General features: G+C 42.9%; 1 protein-coding gene across 1 annotated transcript in view; it reads left to right on the top strand.

Moving 5' to 3' along the window:
• Positions 1 to 21896, top strand: part of LOC118932546 (probable maltase-glucoamylase 2) — a 189158-nt gene that overhangs the window by 119560 nt on the left and 47702 nt on the right. The window contains exons 64-72 of the mRNA XM_036926117.2: positions 11199 to 11370; positions 11883 to 11999; positions 14391 to 14545; positions 14690 to 14774; positions 15675 to 15731; positions 16213 to 16337; positions 17115 to 17203; positions 18013 to 18062; positions 20711 to 20884. Of these exons, the coding sequence (XP_036782012.2) occupies positions 11199 to 11370; positions 11883 to 11999; positions 14391 to 14545; positions 14690 to 14774; positions 15675 to 15731; positions 16213 to 16337; positions 17115 to 17203; positions 18013 to 18062; positions 20711 to 20884 (1024 nt within the window). The remainder of the gene's footprint in view (positions 1 to 11198; positions 11371 to 11882; positions 12000 to 14390; positions 14546 to 14689; positions 14775 to 15674; positions 15732 to 16212; positions 16338 to 17114; positions 17204 to 18012; positions 18063 to 20710; positions 20885 to 21896) is intronic.

Genomic DNA, 21896 nt, shown 5'->3' on the forward strand with positions numbered 1-21896 from the left:
AGGCATAACAAACAAGTTCTTACATGTAGAACAAATTCTTACATAATGAATAAGTTACATAGTGAACAGTACAAGGGCAGTCATCACAGAAACTTTCGGTTTTGCTCATGCATTATGAACTCTAAACAGTCAGTTCAAATATGAATACTCATTTGGTTTTTATACTTGATTTATATGTGGATACCACATTTCTCTCTTTATTATTATTATTTTTAATAAAATGCTTAAGTGGTAGGTAGATGCAAGATAAAGGTAGAAAACATAGTTTAGTGTTGTAAGAGAGCAAATGTAGATGATCAGGTGTGTGCCTGTAGACTATGTGTTAATCCAAGCTAGACCAGGGCAATAAAACATCCACGTATGCAGAAGATTTCTCTCAGAACAGGGGGGGTGAGGTTCTAAGCCTCACCTCTGTTGATCCCCAATTTCTCACCTGATGGCCCCCCTGCGACTGTGCCTGTCTTAGGTTGTTCCTCCCTTGAGGAATCTTACCCGTCTCTGGCTAACCAGTCATCTTCCGGGGCCATACAGGGAAATGTGAAGTTGGTAAGTGAGAGGGAAGCCTTATTGTTTGAAAAGGTTAGCTTTTTACTTCTTTGCATATTTATGCCCTGTGGCTTCTATGCCCAGCATTTGTCTTGAGGTATCTTTACCAGTTGGAGGAGTTATGATACTCGGTAAATTTGATATGAGGCACAAATTCTATTTAAGGGTTGTAATTAGGAAGGAAGAAGAAAAGCTATAGAAGTGGCAGGCGGAAGAAAACATGGGAAGATTGATTATTTCTTTGACAAATCTTCTTGTAGAGTAACTTCAGCATATACAGGTTTTAAGTTACTACTTAAATTGCGCACACACATTAACATAATAGGAGTATAGTTACATAACCAAAGCATATCTGTAATTACCAGCCATCTCCAGTGAAACCAAGAAAACCATTAAGGCACCTTAGGCATTTGTGAAAACTTATCTATGATATGGTGGATATTGTCCAACTGAACTTGAACAGTCTGAGAGAAATCAGACAAATTAAAACAACCCATTCCTGGGGACTGTTCACATGCCATATGTTCTTTTAACAGTAAATAGTCTGTAGTTGTAAGACTTTGGAGCGCTACAATTTGCACTTCTCCAAATTCTTGGTTGAGTTCCAACAGTATAGATCCAGTCAAATTTGTTGTTTTACTGTATGCACAGGCCAGCTTAGATATCTCCTTCCTCATTCCCATGGCAAGTCCAGGAGCTGGTGGGATGAGTGCATCTACAGCTGTAGCAGTGCGTGGATCTTTGTTGGGGTTTTTTGATGATCATCTTCTGGCATGAGTCTTCCAGAGAGTGCAGATGTTGGAAGTTCTTTTTCATATCGTATCTTAGTTCATTTTCGGGGTAGCCCAATTAGGCTTTGATCCTCTGTATAAACACAAACAGACCCTTTGCCTACACTTTTATATGCCCTTTATACCCTTGTGTAGAACTCGTTGGAGGTTACCACACAGGAACTGCCCTTTTTTTTTTTTTGCTATCACTAATCCACACTTACATGACGAATATTATGTTTACTAGGCTCTCCCCTATACCAGGTCTCCCCTATAAACCCCTTTACACTCACTGTCCATCAGCATAGCAAAATGTTGTAGAATCACTACTTGCCTTCTCTGTGTTGTACAGCCCTCCCTTTTCTCCTACCCCCCCATGCATGTTAATCTTAATACCCCCCTACTTCTCCCCCCCTTATCCCTCCCTACCCACCCATCCTCCCCAGTCCCTTTCCCTTTGGTACCTGTTAGTCCATTGTTGAGTTCTGTGATTCTGGTGCTGTTTTGTTCCTTCAGTTTTTCCTTTGTTCTTATATTCCACAGATAAGTGAAATCATTTGGTATTTCTCTTTCTCTGCTTGGTTTGTTTCACTGAGCATAATACCCTCCAGCTCCATCCATGTTGCTGCAAATGATTGGATTTGCCCTTTTCTTATGGCTGAGTAGTATTCCATTGTGTATATGTACCACATCTTCTTTATCCATTCATCTATTGATGGACATTTAGGTTGCTTCCAATTCTTGGCTATTGTAAATAGTGCTGCAATAAACATAGGGGTGCATCTGTCTTTCTCAAACTTGATTGCTGCGTTCTTAGGGTAAATTCCTAGGAGTGGAATTCCTGGGTCAAATGGTAAGTCTGTTTTGAGCATTTTGATATACCTCCATACTGCTTTCCACAATGGTTGAACTAACTTACATTCCCACCAGCAGTGTAGGAGGGTTCCCCTTTCTCCACAGCCTTGCCAACATTTGTTGTTGTTTGTCTTTTGGATGGCAGCCATCCTTACTGGTGTGAGGTGATACCTCATTGTAGTTTTAATTTGCATTTCTCTGATAATTAGCGATGTGGAGCATCTTTTCATGTGTCTGTTGGCCATCTGTATTTCTTTTTTGGAGAACTGTCTGTTCAGTACCTCTGCCCATTTTTTAATTGGGTTATTTGTTTTTTGTTTGTTGAGGCGTGTGAGCTCCTTATATATTCTGGACGTCAAGCCTTTATCGGATGTGTCATTTTCAAATATATTCTCCCATACTGTAGGGATCCTTCTTGTTCTATTGATGGTGTCTTTTGCTGTACAGGAGCTTTTCAGCTTAATATAGTCCCACTTACTCATTTTTGCTGTTGTTTTCCTTGCCCGGGGAGATATGTTCAAGAAGAGGTCACTCATGTTTATGTCTAAGAGGTTTTCGCCTATGTTTTCTTCCAAGAGTTTAATGGTTTCATGGCTTACATTCAGGTCTTGATCCATTTTGAGTTTACTTTTGTATATGGGGTGAGACAATGGTCCAGTTTCATTCTCCTACATGTAGCTGTCCAGTTTTGCCAGCACCACCTGTTGAAGAGACTGTCATTTTGCCATTGTATGTCCATGGCTCCTTTATCAAATATTAATTGACCATATATGTCTGGGTTAATGTCTGTATTCTCTAGTCTGTTCCATTGGTCTGTGGCTCTGCTCTTGTGCCAGTACCAAATTGTCTTGATTACTATGGCTTTATAGTAGAGCTTGAAGTTGGGGAGTGAGATCCCCCCTACTTTATTCTTCTTTCTCAGGATTGCTTTCGCTATTCGGGGTCTTTGGTGTTTCCATATGAATTTTTGAATTATTTGTTCCAGTTCATTGAAGAATGTTGCTGGTAGTTTCATAGGGATTGCATCAAATCTGTATATTGCTTTGGGCAGGATGGCCATTTTAACGATATTAATTCTTCCTAGCCACGAGCATGGGATGAGTTTCCATCTGTTAGTGTCCCCTTTAATTTCTCTTAAGAGTGACTTGTAGTTTTCAGAGTATAAGTCTTTCACTTCTTTGGTTAGGTTTATTCCTAGGTATTTTATTTTTTTTGATGCAATTGTGAATGGAGTTGTTTTCCTGATTTCTCTTTCTGTTGGTTCATTGTTAGTATATAGGAAAGCCACAGATTTCTGTGTGTTGATTTTGTATCCTGCAACTTTGCTGTATTCCGATATCAGTTCTAGTAGTTTTGGGGTGGAGTCTTTAGGGTTTTTTATGTACAGTATCATGTCATCTGCAAATAGTGACAGTTTAACTTCTTCTTTACCAATCTGGATTCCTTGTATTTCTTTATTTTGTCTGATTGCCGTGGCTAGGACCTCCAGTACTATGTTAAATAACAGTGGAGAGAGTGGGCATCCCTGTCTAGTTCCCAATCTCAGCGGAAATGCTTTCAGCTTCTCGCTGTTCAATATAATGTTGGCTGTGGGTTTATCATAGATGGCCTTTATTATGTTGAGGTACTTGCCCTCTATTCCCATTTTGCTGAGAGTTTTTATCATGAATGGATGTTGAACTTTGTCAAATGCTTTTTCAGCATCTATGGAGATGATCATGTGGTTTTTGTCTTTCTTTTTGTTGATGTGGTGGATGATGTTGATGGACTTTCGAATGTTGTACCATCCTTGCATCCCTGGGATGAATCCCACTTGGTCATGGTGTATGATCCTTTTGATGTATTTTTGAATTCGGTTTGCTAATATTTTGTTGAGTATTTTTGCATCTACGTTCATCAGGGATATTGGTCTGTAGTTTTCTTTTTTGGTGGGGTCTTTGCCTGGTTTTGGTATTAGGGTGATGTTAGCTTCATAGAATGAGTTTGGGAGTATCCCCTCCTCCTCTATTTTTTGGAAAACTTTAAGGAGAATGGGTATTATGTCCTCCCTGTGTGTCTGATAAAATTCCGAGGTAAATCCATCTGGACCGGGGGTTTTGTTCTTTGGTAGTTTTTTGATTACCGCTTCAATTTCGTTGCTGGTAATTGGTCTGTTTAGATTTTCTGTTTCTTCCTGGGTCAATCTTGGAAGGTTATATTTTTCTAGGAAGTTGTCCATTTTTCCTAGGTTTCCCAGCTTGTTAGCATATAGGTTTTCATAGTATTCTCCAATAATTCTTTGCATTTCCGTGGGGTCCGTCATGATTTTTCCTTTCTCGTTTCTGATACTGTTGATTTGTGTTGACTCTCTTTTCTTCTTAATAAGTCTGGCTAGAGGCTTATCTATTTTGTTTATTTTCTCGAAGAACCATCTCTTGGTTTCATTGATTTTTGCTATTGTTTATTCTTCTCAATTTTATTTATTTCTTCTCTGATCTTTATTATGTCCCTCCTTCTGCTGACCTTAGGTCTCATCTGTTCTTCTTTTTCCAATTTCGATAATTGTGACATTAGACCATTCATTTGGGATTGCTCTTCCTTTTTTAAATTTGCTTGGATTGCTATATACTTTCCTCTTAAGACTGCTTTTGCTGTGTCCCATAGAAGTTGGGGCTTAGTGTTGTTGTTGTCATTTGTTTCCATATATTGCTGGATCTCCATTTTGATTTGGTCATTGATCCATTGATTATTTAGGAGCGTGTTGTTAAGCCTCCATGTGTTTGTGAGCCTCTTTGCTTTCTTTGTACAGTTTATTTCTAGTTTTATGCCTTTGTGGTCTGAAAAGTTGGTTGGTAGGATTTCAATCTTTTGGAATTTTCTGAGGCTCTTTTTGTGGGCTAGTATGTGGTCTATTCTGGAGAATGTTCCATGTGCACTTGAGAAGAATGTATATCCCGCTGCTTTTGGATGTAGAGTTCTATAGATGTCTATTAGGTCCATCTGCTCTACTGTGTTGTTCAGTGCTTCCGTGTCCTTACTTATTTTCTGCCCAGTGGATCTATCCTTTAGGGTGAGTGGTGTGTTGAAGTCTCCTAGGATGAATGCATTGCAGTCTATATCCCCCTTTAGTTCTGTTAGTATTTGTTTCACATATGCTGGTGCTCCTGTGTTGGGTGCATATATATTTAGAATGGTTATATCCTCTTGTTTGACTGAGCCCTTTATCATTATGTAGTGTCCTTCTTTATCTCTTGTTACTTTCTTTGTTTTGAAGTCTATTTTGTCTGATATTAGTACTGCAACCCCTGCTTTCTTCTCACTGTTGTTTGCTTGAAATATGTTTTTCCATCCCTTGACTTTTAGTCTGTACATGTCTTTGGGTTTGAGGTGAGTTTCTTGTAAGCAGCATATAGATGGGTCTTGCTTTTTTATCCATTCTGTTACTCTGTGTCTTTTTATTGGTGCATTCAACCCATTAACATTTAGGGTGACTATTGAAAGATATGTACTTATTGCCATTGCAGGCTTTAAATTCGTGGTTACCAAAGGTTCAAGGTTAGCCTCTTTAGTATCTTACTGCCTAACTTAGCTCGCTTATTGAGCTGTTATATACACTATCTGGAGATACTTTTCTTCTCTCCCTTCTTGTTCCTCCTCCTCGATTCTTCATATGTTGGGTGTTTTGTGCTGTGCTCTTTCTAGGAGTGCTCCCATCTAGAGCAGTCCCTGTAAGATGTTCTGTAGAGGTGGTTTGTGGAAAGCAAATTCCCTCAGCTTTTGTTTGTCTGGGAATTGTTTAATCCCACCGTCATATTTGAATGATAGTCGTGCTGGATACTGTATCCTTGGTTCAAGGCCGTTCTGTTTCATTGTATTAAATATATCATGCCATTCTCTTCTGGCCTGTAGGGTTTCTGTTGAGAAATCTGACGTTAGCCTGATGGGTTTCCCTTTATAGGTGACCTTTTTCTCTCTAGCTGCCTTTAACACTCTTTCCTTGTCCTTGATCTTTGCCATTTTAATTATTATGTGTCTTGGTGTTGCCCTTCTTGGATCCTTTCTGTTGGGGGTTCTGTGTATTTCCGTGGTCTGTTCGATTACTTCCTCCCCCAGTGTGGGGAAGTTTTCAGCAATTATTTCTTCTAAGATACTTTCCATCTCTTTTCCTCTCTCTTCTTCTTCTGGGACCCCTATAATACAGATATTGTTCCTTTTGGATTGGTCACACAGTTCTCTTAATATTGTTTCATTCCTGGAGATCCTTTTGTCTCTCTCTATGTCAGCTTCTATGTGTTCCTGTTCTCTGATTTCAATTCCATCAATGGCCTCTTGCATTCTATCCATTCTGCTTATAAACCCTTCCAGAGTTTGTTTCATTTCTGCAATCTCCTTTCTGGCATCTGTGATCTCCTTCCGGACTTCATCCCATTTCTCTTGCGTATTTCTCTGCATCTCTGTCAGCATGTTTATGATTCTTATTTTGAATTCTTTTTCAGGGAGACTGGTTAGGTCTGTCTCCTTCTCTGGTGTTGTCTCTGTGATCTTTGTCTGCCTGTAGCTTTGCCTTTTCATGGTGATAGGAATAGTCTGCAGAACTGGGACGAGTGACGGCTGGAAGGACTTCCTTTCTTGTTGGTTTGTGGCCCTCCTCTCCTGGGAGAACAGCGGCCTCTAGTGGCTTGTGCTGCGCAGCTGCGCGCAGACAGGGTTTCTGCTTCCTGCCCGGCTGCTATGGAGTTAATCTCCGCTGTTGCTGTGGGCGTGGCCTGGCTCGGGCAGCTACTCCAAAGTGGGGGAGTCGCTTTGGAGGGGGAGCGGCTGGGAGGCTATTTATCTCCGTAAGGGGCCTGCCTGCTCCCTGCAGCCCAGGGGTTAGGGTGCCCAGAGATCCCGGATTCCCTACCTCTGGATTAAGTGACCCGCCCTGCCCCTTTAAGACTTCCAAAAAGCACCCGCCAGAACAAAACAACGCCCACCAAAAAAAAAAAAAAAGAAAAAAAAATTTTTTTAATTAAAAAAAAAAAAAAAGTTTTTAATTAAAAAAAAAAAAAAAAAAAGGGTGGTCGTTCGTTTGTCTTTATTCTCCGGTGCCAGCCTCAGGCCTCTGCTCACCGGTCTTTCTGCCCTGTTTCCCTAGTATTGGGGTCCCTATCCCTTTAAGACTTCCAAAAAGCGCTCGCCAAAACAAAACAGCAAAAAAGCAAAAAAAAAATGGTCGCGCGCTTTTCTTATGTCCTCTGTCGCCCAGCCTCCAGTGCCTGCTCACTGTTCTTGCTGCCCTGTTTCCCTAGTATTGGGGTCCCTATCCCTTTAAGACTTCCAAAAAGCGCTCGCCAAAACAAAACAGCAAAAAAGCAAAAAAAAAATGGTCGCGCGCTTTTCTTATGTCCTCTGTCGCCCAGCCTCCAGTGCCTGCTCACTGTTCTTGCTGCCCTGTTTCCCTAGTATTGGGGTCCCTATCCCTTTAAGACTTCCAAAAAGCGCTCGCCAAAACAAAACAGCAAAAAAGCAAAAAAAAAATGGTCGCGCGCTTTTCTTATGTCCTCTGTCGCCCAGCCTCCAGTGCCTGCTCACTGTTCTTGCTGCCCTGTTTTCCCAGTATCGAGGGCCCTGCACTCTGGCCCGGATGCCTGGGGCTGGGTGTTCGGCATCCCTGTGCTCTGTCTCCCTCCCGCTCTGCCTGCTCTTCTCCTGCCGGGAGCTGGGGGGAGGGGCGCTCGGCTCCCACGGGGCCGGGGCTTGTATCTTACCCCCTTCGCGAGGCGCTGGGTTCTCTCAGGTGCGGATGTGGTCTGGATATTGTCCTGTGTCCTCTGGTCTTTATTCTAGGAAGGCTTGTCTTTGTTATATTTTCATAGATATATGTTGTTTTGGGAGGAGATTTCCGCTGCTCTACTCACGCCGCCATCTTCCGCCCCTTTGATTATTCTTAAAACTGTTCAATTTTCTGTCCTGGTTGGTAGCAACACTGTCCTAATCTCCCAGACTCTTAGGTGAGAAACTGGCATTGTTTGTGAGCTCTTTCTTCTCTCGGTTCTCACATGCACTCAGTCCTCAAGCCTTGTGATCCTAAAACATTTCTATACCCATCTCCTTTTTTCCCTCACTGACACCTCTTAATTAAGGTCATCATAATTGATCACATAAATTGCCCTAGTCCCATGACTAGTCTCCCTTCCCTGACTTACCTTTATCTCCCACTAATCTGTTCTCTACTCTTGCTACTCAAAGTGTGGTCCAAGGACCAGCAACATTAGCACTGCATGGAAATACCTTAGAAACGCAGCATCTTGGGCCTCACCCTAGAACTCGGAATTTAGAATCTGCATTTTAACAAGATCCCCAGGTATATTGAATGTATGTTTAAGTTTAAAAAGCCTTTGTCTATACTATTGGCAAGGCGATCTTTCTGAATCACAGGTCTACTCACTTCTCTCCCCAGTGTAAAATTATTTGTGGCTTGGTATTTTCTATGTAACAAAATTCAGTCAGCCTCCTTAGTAAAACCTATAATGTACTTCATAACCTACCCTTCCTTAGTATTTTTCTTTCATCTTTCTCACTCATCATATTTTATGCTCTGGTTAATGCTTGGTTGCTTATTGTTCCCAAATCAAAATGCTGTCTCACTCTTCCAGGCCTTGCATACGCTGTCCTCTCTGCCCAGAGTGGCCTTTCCTGCCCTGTCCATTTTATAAACATATACTTATCTTTAAAACCTCCCCATAGGTATTAATTCTAGATACCTTCCTGAAGGTTCTAAGAAAAGATTATTTCTCCTTTTTTTGGTTCTACCTTTGTTCATATTGCAATATGCTTAATATACAAAAATCTTATATTATAATTATTAGATATTCTTTGTTTTTCTTGCTGGACTGGAAGTTTCTGGAGGCCAAAGTCATCCCTTTTTCCTTAGCCTGAGGAATGGTGTATGTACCTAAGATGTATTGGTTGAATAAATGCCTGGTCTGAGAAAGAGAAGAAGGGCAGGATGGGCCCCCAGGGGGCTGATGGATCGAGGCGGAGACCTGTGCCTATCTTGTTGTCCAGCACCTCTTGCCCTCAGACCTTTGTATTCTGCTGGATTGTCCAGGTGAGAGAGTCCTCGTCCCATAAAGCAAAAGCTTCCAGAAGAAGGACACACATCTCTGACTTTGTTATCTTCTCTTTTCTGCCTTCTTTCTCTTTCTCTCTACCTTTTCTAGCAAATAAACTAGATGAGTAAGACTCAAGTTTCCTCATCTTTGACTTGAGAGACTTGGGTTGATGTTTGCACACTCCCTTCTTGTTTTGATCTGTTTCAGCTCTTAGATGGGAGGGAGAGTGGGTAAGAAGTTGGGGTGAGACAGGAAGAGTAGGGAGGGACAGGAGGAGGAAACATTTTCATAATGCTGTACGCCTTGTGTCTGCGTGTGATCAAAGTGCTGTGAGTCACAGTGGGGCTGGGTCATATATTCTAATAGCTATAATTAGTAGTTAAAAGGTAACTAGACTGAGAAGGCAATAGGGGCCCTTTGAACTCCTCTGGGTCAGGCAGAAGGGCCTACATTCCAGGAAAATAATGGTGAGAAGTAGCCTTGGCCTTTGGGAATGAGCCAGAGTTGGTTAAAAAATAGGTAAGATTTTCATTCAATGGGATCTCAATATCAGGAGAATAAGTCATAGACCTGACGAGTATTTGGCTCAGTATTTAGGTGGGAGTATAGCAGTGGTTGCTGGTCTGCCCACAGAACGGGCTTCACCTTCCTCTGAGCCGAGAGCAAAAAGAGACCAGCTCCTCCCAGAGGTCAGGACCTGACTCTAAACAGGCCAAACCTGTGGGATGGAAAAGACAGACTTAAGGATTTCTGAAGAAGATTGTTCCTCTAAGCTGGAAAAAACCAGACTGTCATCTGATCTGTGTTACTGTGATACCTGGCACGAAATGAAACTAACTTCAGATAACTTACCATCTCTGTTTCAGTTTTCCTCTATACAACCTGTGTGTTTCTTTCCTGACTGGTGACTGCAGAGTGCAGTGAACCCTGCAGCCAGTGGTACTAAGGGCAGAGTGTCTGCCAGCCTCTGTTGAAGGGGAGAGGAGGGTAGGAGTCAAAGAATGAGTCCTCTCCTCTATCACTGAATTCTCAGAATGGAGCGCCTCACTTTCATAAACCAGTCTCCTTGTGCACAGTGTCCTCCCTTTTGCCATCCTAAGTCATTCTGCATTTATGGACTCGCCATAGCATCCGTAGGAATGTGAAGTGGGGAAGCACTGGTGTCTGTGAGGAACTGCCTGGTGCCTGGCGATGCACTGGTCTCGGGAGGGAGAGGCATGTCAGTATGGTGCCCATGCAAAGGAGCATTCAGAGTAGAAGCAGGGAGGACAGCCCGCACCTAACCGTATGCTGGCCCACCCGTGTCCGCCCAGCACCCTGGGGCAAGATTAGCCTTCTGAATTCCATGTTTTTAAAATTTCTTTGCTTTCCTTTCTACATCATTTTATTTGATATGTAGTATATTTTATAAGTAACACAATGATAATATTTTATATTGTAGTTGCTTTTAACTTAGCATTTTTAACTATAGAATGTTAACTTTAGAAAGTCCTAGACATTCACCGCTCACTTCACATTCAACTGACTGTATCCCTGCAGCACAGCCGCAGCTCAGGGGGGATCCCTGTGCCCCTTGCTGGCCTGACAGGGGAGTTTGTGCACCTGCTGGGTTCCAGGCATCCGTGTTCCTCTGATGCTTCAGAACTGATTATTCGTGATTCTCAATGTTAGGGAATCTTAATCTATGCAACATAATACTAATTGAAATGAGTACATCTCCAAAAGATGACACATGGACTGTAGAGGTTGTTACTCTCTCTTTGAGGTCTGAAACCTTATCCAGAAGGGCAAAAGAAGCTCTTAAAAATACTAAACTAGTCTGCTCACCTGGCTCATGATTCCTGACGTTTTTTGCTCAGTTTAGCTGGAAAGCCCATTGCTGCCCTTGGTACAGAGAAGTCTTAGACACTCACACCTCACTTCACATTCACTTGACTGTATTCCTTTCCAGGGCCCTGAGTAGTATCTTCCCTGGTACTAGGAACTTCATTTTATCCCGTTCTACTTTTGCTGGATCTGGCAAATTTGCTGCTCATTGGCTGGGGGACAATGCGGCCACGTGGGATGACCTCCGATGGTCCATCCCGAGCATCCTTGAGTTCAACCTATTTGGCATCCCCATGGTGAGTTTCACCCTAACCAAGCAACCTTAACCCTTTGGCCTTTCTTTCCACTACCAGTCTTTGAGGTGTCTGAAAACCAAGAAACACGTCTCACTGTATGTACTAGAAAAAATCCATTTTTTATGTGTGGTGTGAGCTGCCTTCTGCAGATAAGATGGGACAACTTTATTACTGGGCTGTCATCTGTGGAAACTTTGCAGTTAGGCAGGCAATGCCATGAGTCACATGTATTAGTCTCACAGAAAAATTCCAGCAGCAGAGTATCAGTGAACAGCGAAGTGTGAAATTGGGGGCTGAGTATTGAGGATGGGCCCTTGATACAACCATTGCTCTTAGTTGGTCTGCGATGCACACTGGCTGCTTTCTTCATATGGCTGGAGGTTTGTCTGGAAAGCCTGGGACCCCTTTAGGCATGCAGTGATGGAGATTCCTTTTTCCCGTTCACATGGGTAACAGTCAATGCTTTCTCCTCTCTCACTGCACCCTATGCTGTGTGTGTGCTAATTCTCCAGGTAGGTGCCAACATTTGTGGTTATACAAAAGATGTCACGGAGGAGCTCTGTACACGATGGATGCAACTGGGAGCATTTTACCCGCTATCAAGGAATCACAATGGGCCAGGATACAGGGTAAGGCCCCCAAGAGAAGCTATGGAAACTTCCTGAACTGTCCAGTCTACTTGTTCTCAAAGAGGGTTGAAGAAAACCCTCCAGGTTGGCCCTAAGTGCAAGGACAGAGTTGATCATTTTTTGGGTGATAGGCCTAAAAAGCAGAGTGTCAAAGTGAGGGTGTGCAGGAAGGGGGATGTAGGTACTGAATGGTTTTGCTGTTGGAAACTCCCCAACAAGGTGGGAGGGTTGTTCAAGTTTCTGTGGTGCCGCTGCTGTACCACTTCTGTACTTTATACAAGATGGGACAGTTGTCCACTAGCATTTTACTTCAGTTAATACATGGGAACCACTTCTAAATGTAGGGGAGCAGGAGGAAGGGCTTTGGGGGTGGCAGGCCATTGGTGGAAAACTTCTTCCCCTTGTTCCAACAGCCTGTCAGCCTATGATGGCTTCAGAGGCCACCCTCATCCCCGCCAGCCTCTCAGGACTCACTCTGCTTTGATCCTTTTCTGTCCAACCTCATATTTTTGATGGGCCAGTATATAGAAGGGGGCTGATGGTCCCTCTTAAGGAGACCTTTATGGTGATGGCAGGAGTGAGTACAGTGGGATGCCCTTTCTGTTGATGAAGTCATCTGCAGCTGACCTTTCAAACTGAAGGCTGTTAGCTCTTAATAGGATCAACAGAATAATGTACTGATGATCATTTTAACTCCAGTTCTTGACTTTGCCCATTGATATTTCTCTAACTTGGGAAAGATTTACAGCCAAATCTTCAAAGCATCTTATCCCAGGACTGTCCTAGCCATTTGCGATCTAGAGAGTGGTGCACTATTTCTGAACTTCTAAACAGGTGGCTGGGAGCAAGGTAGGTGGGTGCTCTTCTGAAGAGAGGGCTGCAGGGGCTGACAGAGGTAAGAGAGCTCAGATCACTCAAGCTGCCGGGTTACAGGGCTGTTTTCCTTTCCTCTCAACTAGTGCTGTCAGCACACAGGGAAATCCAATTTTAAGGATAGAGACAGGAGTGATCTTTTAACATCTTTATGGAACTCAGTATGTCTATAACATTATCACTCCAACCTCTGCTTAATACAAAATATTATTAATGAGCTATTTCATTTTCTTTCTACTAAGTCTTCAAAACTCAGGGTGCATTTTACCCGTACAGTGCATCTCAATTAGGATGCTGAATTTTCAACAGTTGGAGTGAGATGTAATCCTACCAAAACAATGAAGTTAGGTTTAAAGGAAAGAACATTTTACACTGATCCAGTTTTTAGATTTATATTCAAGTTAGCTACAATAAAACAGAATGAAACATTCAGTCTTACTAAGCACACCTCAAGTGTCCCACAGCCTGTGTGCCCCTGGCCGCCAGAGTGGACTGTGCATCTCCAGTGGAGAGCAGAGCGATGGGGGCCGGCCGCTGCGATTCTCCTTGGTGTTTGACTTCTAGATGACTAGGGTGTTCGTGAGTCCCCCATCAGGGGCATGCAGTGGTCTCGTGGTGTAGACCACTCTGCTTTCTACTCCCTCTGGATAGGGGAAATGAGCATCTTAGGGAATAAAAGAATAAATTCAGATCATTTTTTTCTAAAATTCAGTCCCAGTAATAATACAGTATAGGGTGGCACTCCGAAATATGACAGGCATATCTTTGACATCTTTCAAATTACAAGGAAAATGAAGCATTACTGATGGAGAATTTCTGTTGCTGGGTCCTGAGAAAATTAGATTTCCCTTATAATGGGTCCCTTCTTGGCTTTTGGATAAAATCTACTAAAACCATCTTCACGGTTTCTTTGCACATTGTGTATTAGGGTCGCTGTCTTTGAAGTACAGAGCATGAAATAAATTTTGATGGTGAAAACAGTACAGACAAAGCTAGGCATAAATTTTAAAATTACAAATTCATAAAAGTGTAGGGAAAGGAAAAGATGGACTAAGATCATGGTGGTAGACCATGTGGCTTAAGGCAATGGGTTTTGAATTCTTTTTTAGTAACACTGCCTATTATTAATACCATTTGTCAAATGAAGTGCTGTGAGAAACCTCAGTATATGAATACATTAGAGCAGCTCTGGGGGGGCCGTGGCTATTGCCCCTTCATCTCCATGGCAACCTTTGTGGGCTTCCTTATCACCCTGAGGCTGCCATAGACTGGCTGGCGGTGGAAGACGGTGTCCAATTTACACTCTGCCCACTTGTTTGCAAATTTTACACTGGGAGAGTCATGGAATCTTAGATATTGTTTCTCATCCATAAAATGAAGGAACAGCACCAAGTCCTTTCAGTTCTGGAAATGTTCTAATATCTCCCACAGTTACTTTCGTGCAAGAAAGCTTCTTATCATAAGGGAACTTTAAAAATATGCCAGAAACATTTAGTAATTGCTTACATCTCCTTCTAGGATCAGGATCCTGCTGCCTTTGGTGAAAACTCTCAGGTGCTGAATTCCTCCAGACATTACCTGAACATCCGCTACACCCTGCTGCCCTATCTCTACACCCTTTTCTACCGTGCTCATACCCTGGGGGAGACTGTGGCGAGGCCCCTTGTCCATGAGTGAGTTTCCTGACCTGCACAGAACCCATTTCAGATCATAATTTCACTTACCTCGTTAGTAGAAACAAGGTTACTTAGGACTTCTTGCCATTAAATGTGGGGCTGTGCTATCGTGAGGCTTCACCTGCCTTCTCTGTTTTCTAGGTTCTACCAGGACCCAGCCACCTGGGAGGTGCACGAGCAGTTCTTATGGGGGCCTGGACTCCTCATCACACCTGTTTTGTATGAGGTGTGTTTACCTAAATGTTGGGGGGGAATAGCACACTTGTCCTCATGTCTCTATGGCTGAATTAGCTGGGTCTTGAGTATCTACGGCTACATTTAAATATAAACATGAGTGTAAATGAGAGAGATCATTAAAGTTTGGAAATTACAAAAATAGTAATTTTTGGTCTCACTGCTCCACCAAGCACAACAATTTCCATTTTGCAAAATTACCTTAAAGCCTGTTTCCTTAAGCCTGGGGCGCTGGCACTGACTGGGGCTCTCAGTGCCTTGTGAGGTTGGGCTGGCCACCGGTCAGGGCTCCCCTTTATCCAGAGGGGCTGTGCTCTTAGGGTTGGGCTGGAGAAAGGGAAAAGGAGGGAGAGGAGCAGGGAGGGAGAGAGGAGTGCTGGGCAAGGGGAGCCGTTTCTCTGCAGTCCACGCCGAAGGGCCCCACATACCCTTCCTAAGTGTGACTCGGGGCAGGCGCCAGCGGGGAGGGAAGGGGGGGCATCAGGATCGGGCTGCACAGTTACTAAAGGAGCGAGGTCACTGCCGACGTTCCCATGGCAGAGGTGCTCCAGCCGCATGGCCCTTGGCAGGTCCTGCCAACCAGCAAGTGGTCCTGCCGGAGCGGCTCTCCAGTCTCCTCCAGCCGGCAGATGCCTTGGGTGACTCGGAGAATGAACTTTCTCTGCTTCTTTTAGGAAGTTCAGGAGCCTCGAAGCACAACAAACTGAATTTCTAGGTACAGCTCTGCTTTGGGTAAACTGCCCAACCGTTCTGAGTGTCTGTATTTTCACTCGTGGAGGCCGTGATCCCAGCTGTCTCTCAGGACTGTCCGAGCACGTGCAGCCACACACGGGGATGTTGTGTAAACTGTACAGGCGTGGACCAATGTTGCCCATTATTGTCGTTTCCCTAGGGTGTGAGCCAGGTGACTGCGTACATACCTGACGCCATCTGGTACGACTATGAGACGGTAAGTGTGTCGGCCACGCTTTGCTCAGAGACCTGCCTCTCGCAGAGGGCAAATCGAAGGCAGCAGCCTTGGGAGCTTGGTAATAGTATGAGGTTTTACAATCAGTTGACTGCAGATACTTTTTGGTGAGGAAGGCTTTTCTGAACGTACAATGAAATCATTTGAATAACTGGGACAGGGTTATGGGAGTTTTCATTATGTCCGCCTGGCTACTCTCCTGCTACCCGGACCGGTAATGGGCCTTAGGCCGTGATAAGCTGGAGAAGGACAGCCCAGGCGCGCAATCACAGGGGGCGCGGTCTCGTCCCTGCCCCCCCACTTTGAGTGTGCCTTGGGCAAATCTCTTCACTTTGTGGCGGGGTCGAGGAGGGTGTCTCTATTTTTCTCCTGTTTCAAGGGAGGCGACTGAACCGGCCCATCTTCAAGGCCCCTCCCCTTCCAGACAGCCTGCGATCTGACCTGTCCCCCTTCGGTTGGCTAGGGGGCGGCCATTCCCTGGAGGAAACAATTGGTGGAGATGCTACTGCCGGATTATAAGATGGGACTTCACCTTCGAGGGGGATACGTATTTCCCACCCAGAAGCCGAGCACAACCACGGAGGCCAGGTAGGCGGCCCTCTGTCCTGCGGCGTGACTGCTCGGGCTCTCCCTGCGGGGTCATGTGGGGCAGGAGAGAGCCTGCCCGTGGATGAGCCAGGGGAACGGCTGCAGGCAGTGGTGTTCCTCCTTCCCGTTCAAGGTCGGCCCGAATGGGCAACTTGTCTTCGTTAAGCAGGATAATTGCGCTTTAGCTTCTTTACATTTCCAGATTTGGATTGAAATGTGCATTTCAATTTGGAATGAAATTTACATTTACATTTGGATTGAATCAGATGATAAAAATAGTCAAAATAGTCACCCATGAGGTTTCCCTATGGCCAGAAATTGTCCTCAAGTAGCTTCCCTTCGCATGAGAGAATGCAAGTTAAATGGGAGACAGGAGTTATCATGTGGATGTCAACGTAGCTTCCAGGTCAAGAGCCAGAGAGTTTGGGTTCTTCACATACCAGACCCGTGAGCATGGGCGCTGACTCGGTTTCTGCTTGTCATTTGTAAGCTGGGGATGGTGATAGTTCAGGTTTTATTGTTATTTTAGTGTGATTATGTGGGTTAAATGAAATCACAGACATGATCTCTACCATCATTCTGCCATTCTTCTTACGCACATTCATGACCAACCTCTGCTGTCTACCCATGCCCACCTTCCATGTTTCCATACAATTTCAATATTTGCTCAGTTTCCTGGATAGACTCTGAGAGTATCTGTCCTTGGGGCATGAAGTGGGCTGGTTTAACATAGTTCTCTCTTCTTCTTTTTCTGAAACTGAGAATTGTTTTTTACAGCAGAAAGAATTCCCTGGGACTCATTGTTGCCTTGGACTATAAGAGAGAAGCAAAGGGGGAGCTGTATTGGGACGACGGTGTATCTAAAGGTAGACTTAACTTGTGGGGCCATCTCCGTGGTCCTCAGTGAACATTAGTCACTGCAGGCTGCCCAGTGTGGCACTGACCTTATTATCATTGGTGCTTATTTCTGTAGCTTAGAATCAATGTATTCTGAAAGTTCAGTTAGCCAAGCGCAATGCAATAAAAGAGACTTCAAATTAGCGACTTGTAAATTATTCACTCTACCAAAGCACAGACACTACTAGATTTAGTTTAATTATTTCCTTCTCTGGGTTTCATTATTAAAGCCAAATAATGCATTTTGTTACTAGGTTGTAAAATACCACTTTGGTTACTATTGAGAGGAAGTATCTAATTTGCATAGTGTGTTTTTCCACGGCACAATTTCCATATAAGTACCTGACATAAGCTTATGGTCTGTGATTATATAAAAATCTTGCCCTGCACAGAATTAGCATTTATTTGTTGATCACATATTATTGCACTGTATGCAGAGGCTATAGAGATGAATAATATGAATAAGACATGGACTTGCTGTCGAGGAGCTCCTGGCCAAGCAGGACAGATGGAGTGTATGTGTGGATAAGTACAAATTCAAGTCAGAATGTTTTAAATGCCAGCAAAGCTGTACCAAGTACCACGGGATGTCAGAAGAGGAAATAGTTCCTGTAGGCTGAAGCAGTCCAGGAAACTTCTATGGAGGTTTGGCAAAAATGGATTGAACTTGGGTCAGCAGAACTCCAGGCAGAAGTATTCCAAGTGAAAAGGTGAACTTGCCCACCCCACTTCTGTGCTTCCGGTAATAATGGGCCCTCCTCTTACCTTTCTCTTTTAGATGCTGTAACTAATAAGAGCTATATTCTGTACGAGTTTTCTGTCGCCTCTGTAAGTACTGTGTTTCAGGATCTCACGGTGCATGTTCTCTTCTGTGACTGCCTTTTGAGTGTTTGGTTTGTTAGAGATGCTTGGTCATGTGGAACAGGGACAGTGCCTGACTGCGATGGTCCCAGAGGATTAATGTTAAAGTGCAAGTTTTTAATCCATGTTAGAGATATAATCCTATGAAAAATCAGTAGGAGTTCAGGGAAGACCTTATTTTTTTCTGGGAAAAAAATCATTGCCTTTGAGTTTTATATGATGAGTCCAACATATGTCCTTATTTGAGGGGGTACAAGTGTGTGTAGGGTGTGGGTGGGGGGGTGATATGGGAGGCAGTGCCTTTTTGAGGTTTTTGGCCTTCCTTTCCAGCCCCTATTAAGTGGTGATTTTAAGAGGTTGGAAGATACAGAACATGTATTTCCCAAGGGGACTTAAAGAAGACAGGCTAGCAGAGGATGGGTGAATTCTAATGTGCTTTTCTTAGCAATCTGATTGTGCCTGGGCAATGACTTCTTTTGTGGGGGCCTCTCTCCTTTATTTCTCCTTTCTTTTAAATTCATGTTGTTTTTTTAAATTTTACTTTTTACTTTGAGTGAATTATAGAACTCCATACAGTTGTAAGAAATTATATGGAGTCTCCCTAATTCTGCACCCAGTTTCCTGTAATGATAACTAATATCTTATAAAACTATAGTACAATTTTACAGCAAGGATATTGACATTAATACTATCAAGCCTAGAACATTCCATCACCACAAGGATCCCTGTGTTGCTCTTTCAGAGCTGCATCAACTTGCCTCCTCCTCACATCCCTTCCTTAGCCCCTGACACCTAAGATTCTTATCTCTATATCTATAATTTTGTCCTTTCAAGAATGCAAATGAAATCATACAGCATGTAACTTTGCAGATTGGCTTTTTTCACTCAGCATAATTCCCTCAAAATTCATCCAAGTTGTTGCATATCGACGATCTGTCCTTTTGTTGCTGGTAGGATTCCGAGATAGAGATGTCCACCGTCTGTTTGACCACTACTTAATAAAGAGCACCTGCTCTAGGCCAGTCATGAGCTACACAAATTAAGCTGCTGTCAACATTCATGGACAGGTTTTTGTGTGAACACAGGTCTGCATTTGTCTGGGATAAATGCACAAGAGCGCAGTTGCTGGATCTTATGGTTGTGGCACATTTAGCTGTTTAGCTTTATAAGAAACCGCCAAACTGTTTTTCAGAGAGGCTGTACCATTTAACATTTCCACCAGCAATGCATGATGAGTCAACCAGATTCTCTGCATTATAACTGTCATTTGATGTTGCCATAAATTATTTTTTTATTTTAGTCATTCTGATAAGGATATAATGACATTGCACTGTGATTTCAGTTCAAAGTGTTCTCACGTCTAATGATGTTGACCATCTTTTCACATGCCTTTTCATTTGTCCTGAGTATATTCTCTTGGCTGTAATGTTTATGCAGCTCTTTTGCCCATTTTCTTATTGGATGATTTGGCTTATTTTTTGGTTCAGTTTTGAGAATTCTTTATATTCTAGAAGCCAATCCTTTGTTGGAATCATGGTTTGTAAATATTTTCTTTCAGTCTGTAAGTGTCTCTTTTCATTCTCTTAGCAAGTTCTCTCAAGAGCAAAGGTTTTTAATTTTGATGGGTCTTATTTATCATGTTTTTTCTTTCATAGGTCATGCTTTGTGACATCTAGTTATAAGAACTCTTTCTGTTCTTAGAGCTTGATCACTTTCTCCTTTTTCCCTAAAACTTCTTACAGTTTTACCTTTTACATTTAAGTCTGTGATCTATTTTGAGTTGAATGTTATATAAGGTGTGAGCTATGGTTAAGGTTCAGCGTTTGTCCTCTGGATGACCCATGGCTCCTGCACCATCTATTGAAAGGCTATCCTGACTCCATCTCATCACCTTCACACCTTTGCAAAAAATCAGTTGGCACATTTTGTGGGATGCTTAATCTTTTTAAATTTCAAAGAGTCCCTTTTTTTCTTTAGTCTTTAGTTTCACCTTTTTGGACAGAGCTCAACTTTGTCCCTTTTGATTGTGGTTCCCCAGATAAGTCATGTATTTTCTCTGGGCTTCAGTCTCCTCACCTGAGGAATGGGGGCCATTATAGCATCAGCCTCGTAGTTTGCTTCCAGAATTGAGTGAGACGATATGTATAAAATGCTTAGCACAGTGCCTGGCACATAGGAAGCCTTCATAAAGTTTAGCTCTTATCATCAGTATCATGAAAACAAAAAGAAAAATTAACTGGGCACTATTTTGTGTGCATGTGTCTGTCTAAGCCTTTGTGTGCCAGTGGGTCTCTGTGGGTGCCTGTGTCTTTTTGCTGCTTTGTAAGTGCTCATCTTGTCCCCTTGAAAATTCCACAATGTCAGAAACATATTTTCTGAGTAACAGAATTGACAGATAACTAGTTGTCCAAAGCAAACACGAAATATCCCTAAAAAGTTTAGGACTATTAAGAGTCTGCTTTAACACATTCCCTAGAGATGATTAGCTGGCACCAATTAGAACCTCAGAGATAAAGACAAACTTTACATCTCAGAGAGATGTTGAGTGGCATTTGGGCACAATGAGAGTGTGATGTACTTGGTCTCTAAACTGACCTGTTATTTTTTTTTCCCAGAACCGTCTACAGGCAAACCGTCTAAATACAGATGGTGGTTATAAAGGCCCTGGTGACCTCATGTTTACAGATATCATAATCTTGGGAATGGACAAGCAGCCTGATACTTTGACTGTCTTACAAAGTAATGGTCATACCTCCACTTTAAACTTTACCTACAGCAATTCAATAAAGGTGGGAGATTGTTCCATACTTCATGGTCCGTTATAAAAGCCTTGGCCTAAGATCTGACAGCCAGCTGTCCCTTACTCTTGACTTTAGGCAGTCACAGAGACAATTGGCTTCCTGGGAAATCTACCCCACCTCAGAGAAGATTCTGAAGGAGAAATACATACATGATAAATATAGACCCCTAAGCTTTGTTTGCATTAGAACTCTGAAGAAGGCAATAGGAGTAGGGACCCTGAGAGAAGGCAGCTCTTCCCTCAGCCGTTAAAAACTAGACACGCTGATCCCCGATGTCAAAGAGTGAAAAAATTAGTCAGTACATTGGCCTAGATCTGGAGAGTATTTACACATTTGTTTTCTCATTTAAGTTGAAGAGTCTCTATGAGACATAGTTGATATTTTTCCTTGATGTTTTAAGTTATTTTTATGCCATTACAGAAAATGAGAGTTGAATAAAACCCCAGGGCTAATCTGGTTTTGCTCTTATTGAATGAGTCCCTTACATGATAATCTCTGGCAAAAGATTCCAATTGTTAGTTGAATATTTTGAGCACTGGAAATACACTATTTCTTAGGGCTGCCCTCTTCAATATGACAACACACCTAACAAAGGATAAGAGCTTGGTTTCTAGAATTAGGCAGAGTGTGGTTCCAGTCCTAGCTCTATGGTCCTCTAGCTGGGAGATCGTGGGGAAAGTGTGAACCCTCTCTGAACCTCAGTTCTCTATTTCATAAAATGGAAATAGTCATATTATTCACAACATAAGATAGCTTTATAGGATTAATAGAGAGAATGCTTATAAAGTGGTTACCACAGTGCTTGGCCCAAATAATGCTCAGTAAAGTTTACCTATTAATAGTGCCATCATTATCAAAATGTATAAGCATCACACCCAGAGGGCAACAAGTCCATGATGAGCGCCTGGCCTGGGATGTCTACTGCTTTATGTGATCAAAGCCCTTCTCATTCAATATGCCATAGTGACTCTATAAGGAGAGAAAAGTCAGGAATAAGCCA

Source organism: Manis pentadactyla, chromosome 7 (assembly GCF_030020395.1).
Source record: "Manis pentadactyla isolate mManPen7 chromosome 7, mManPen7.hap1, whole genome shotgun sequence".
NCBI lineage: Eukaryota > Metazoa > Chordata > Mammalia > Pholidota > Manidae > Manis > Manis pentadactyla.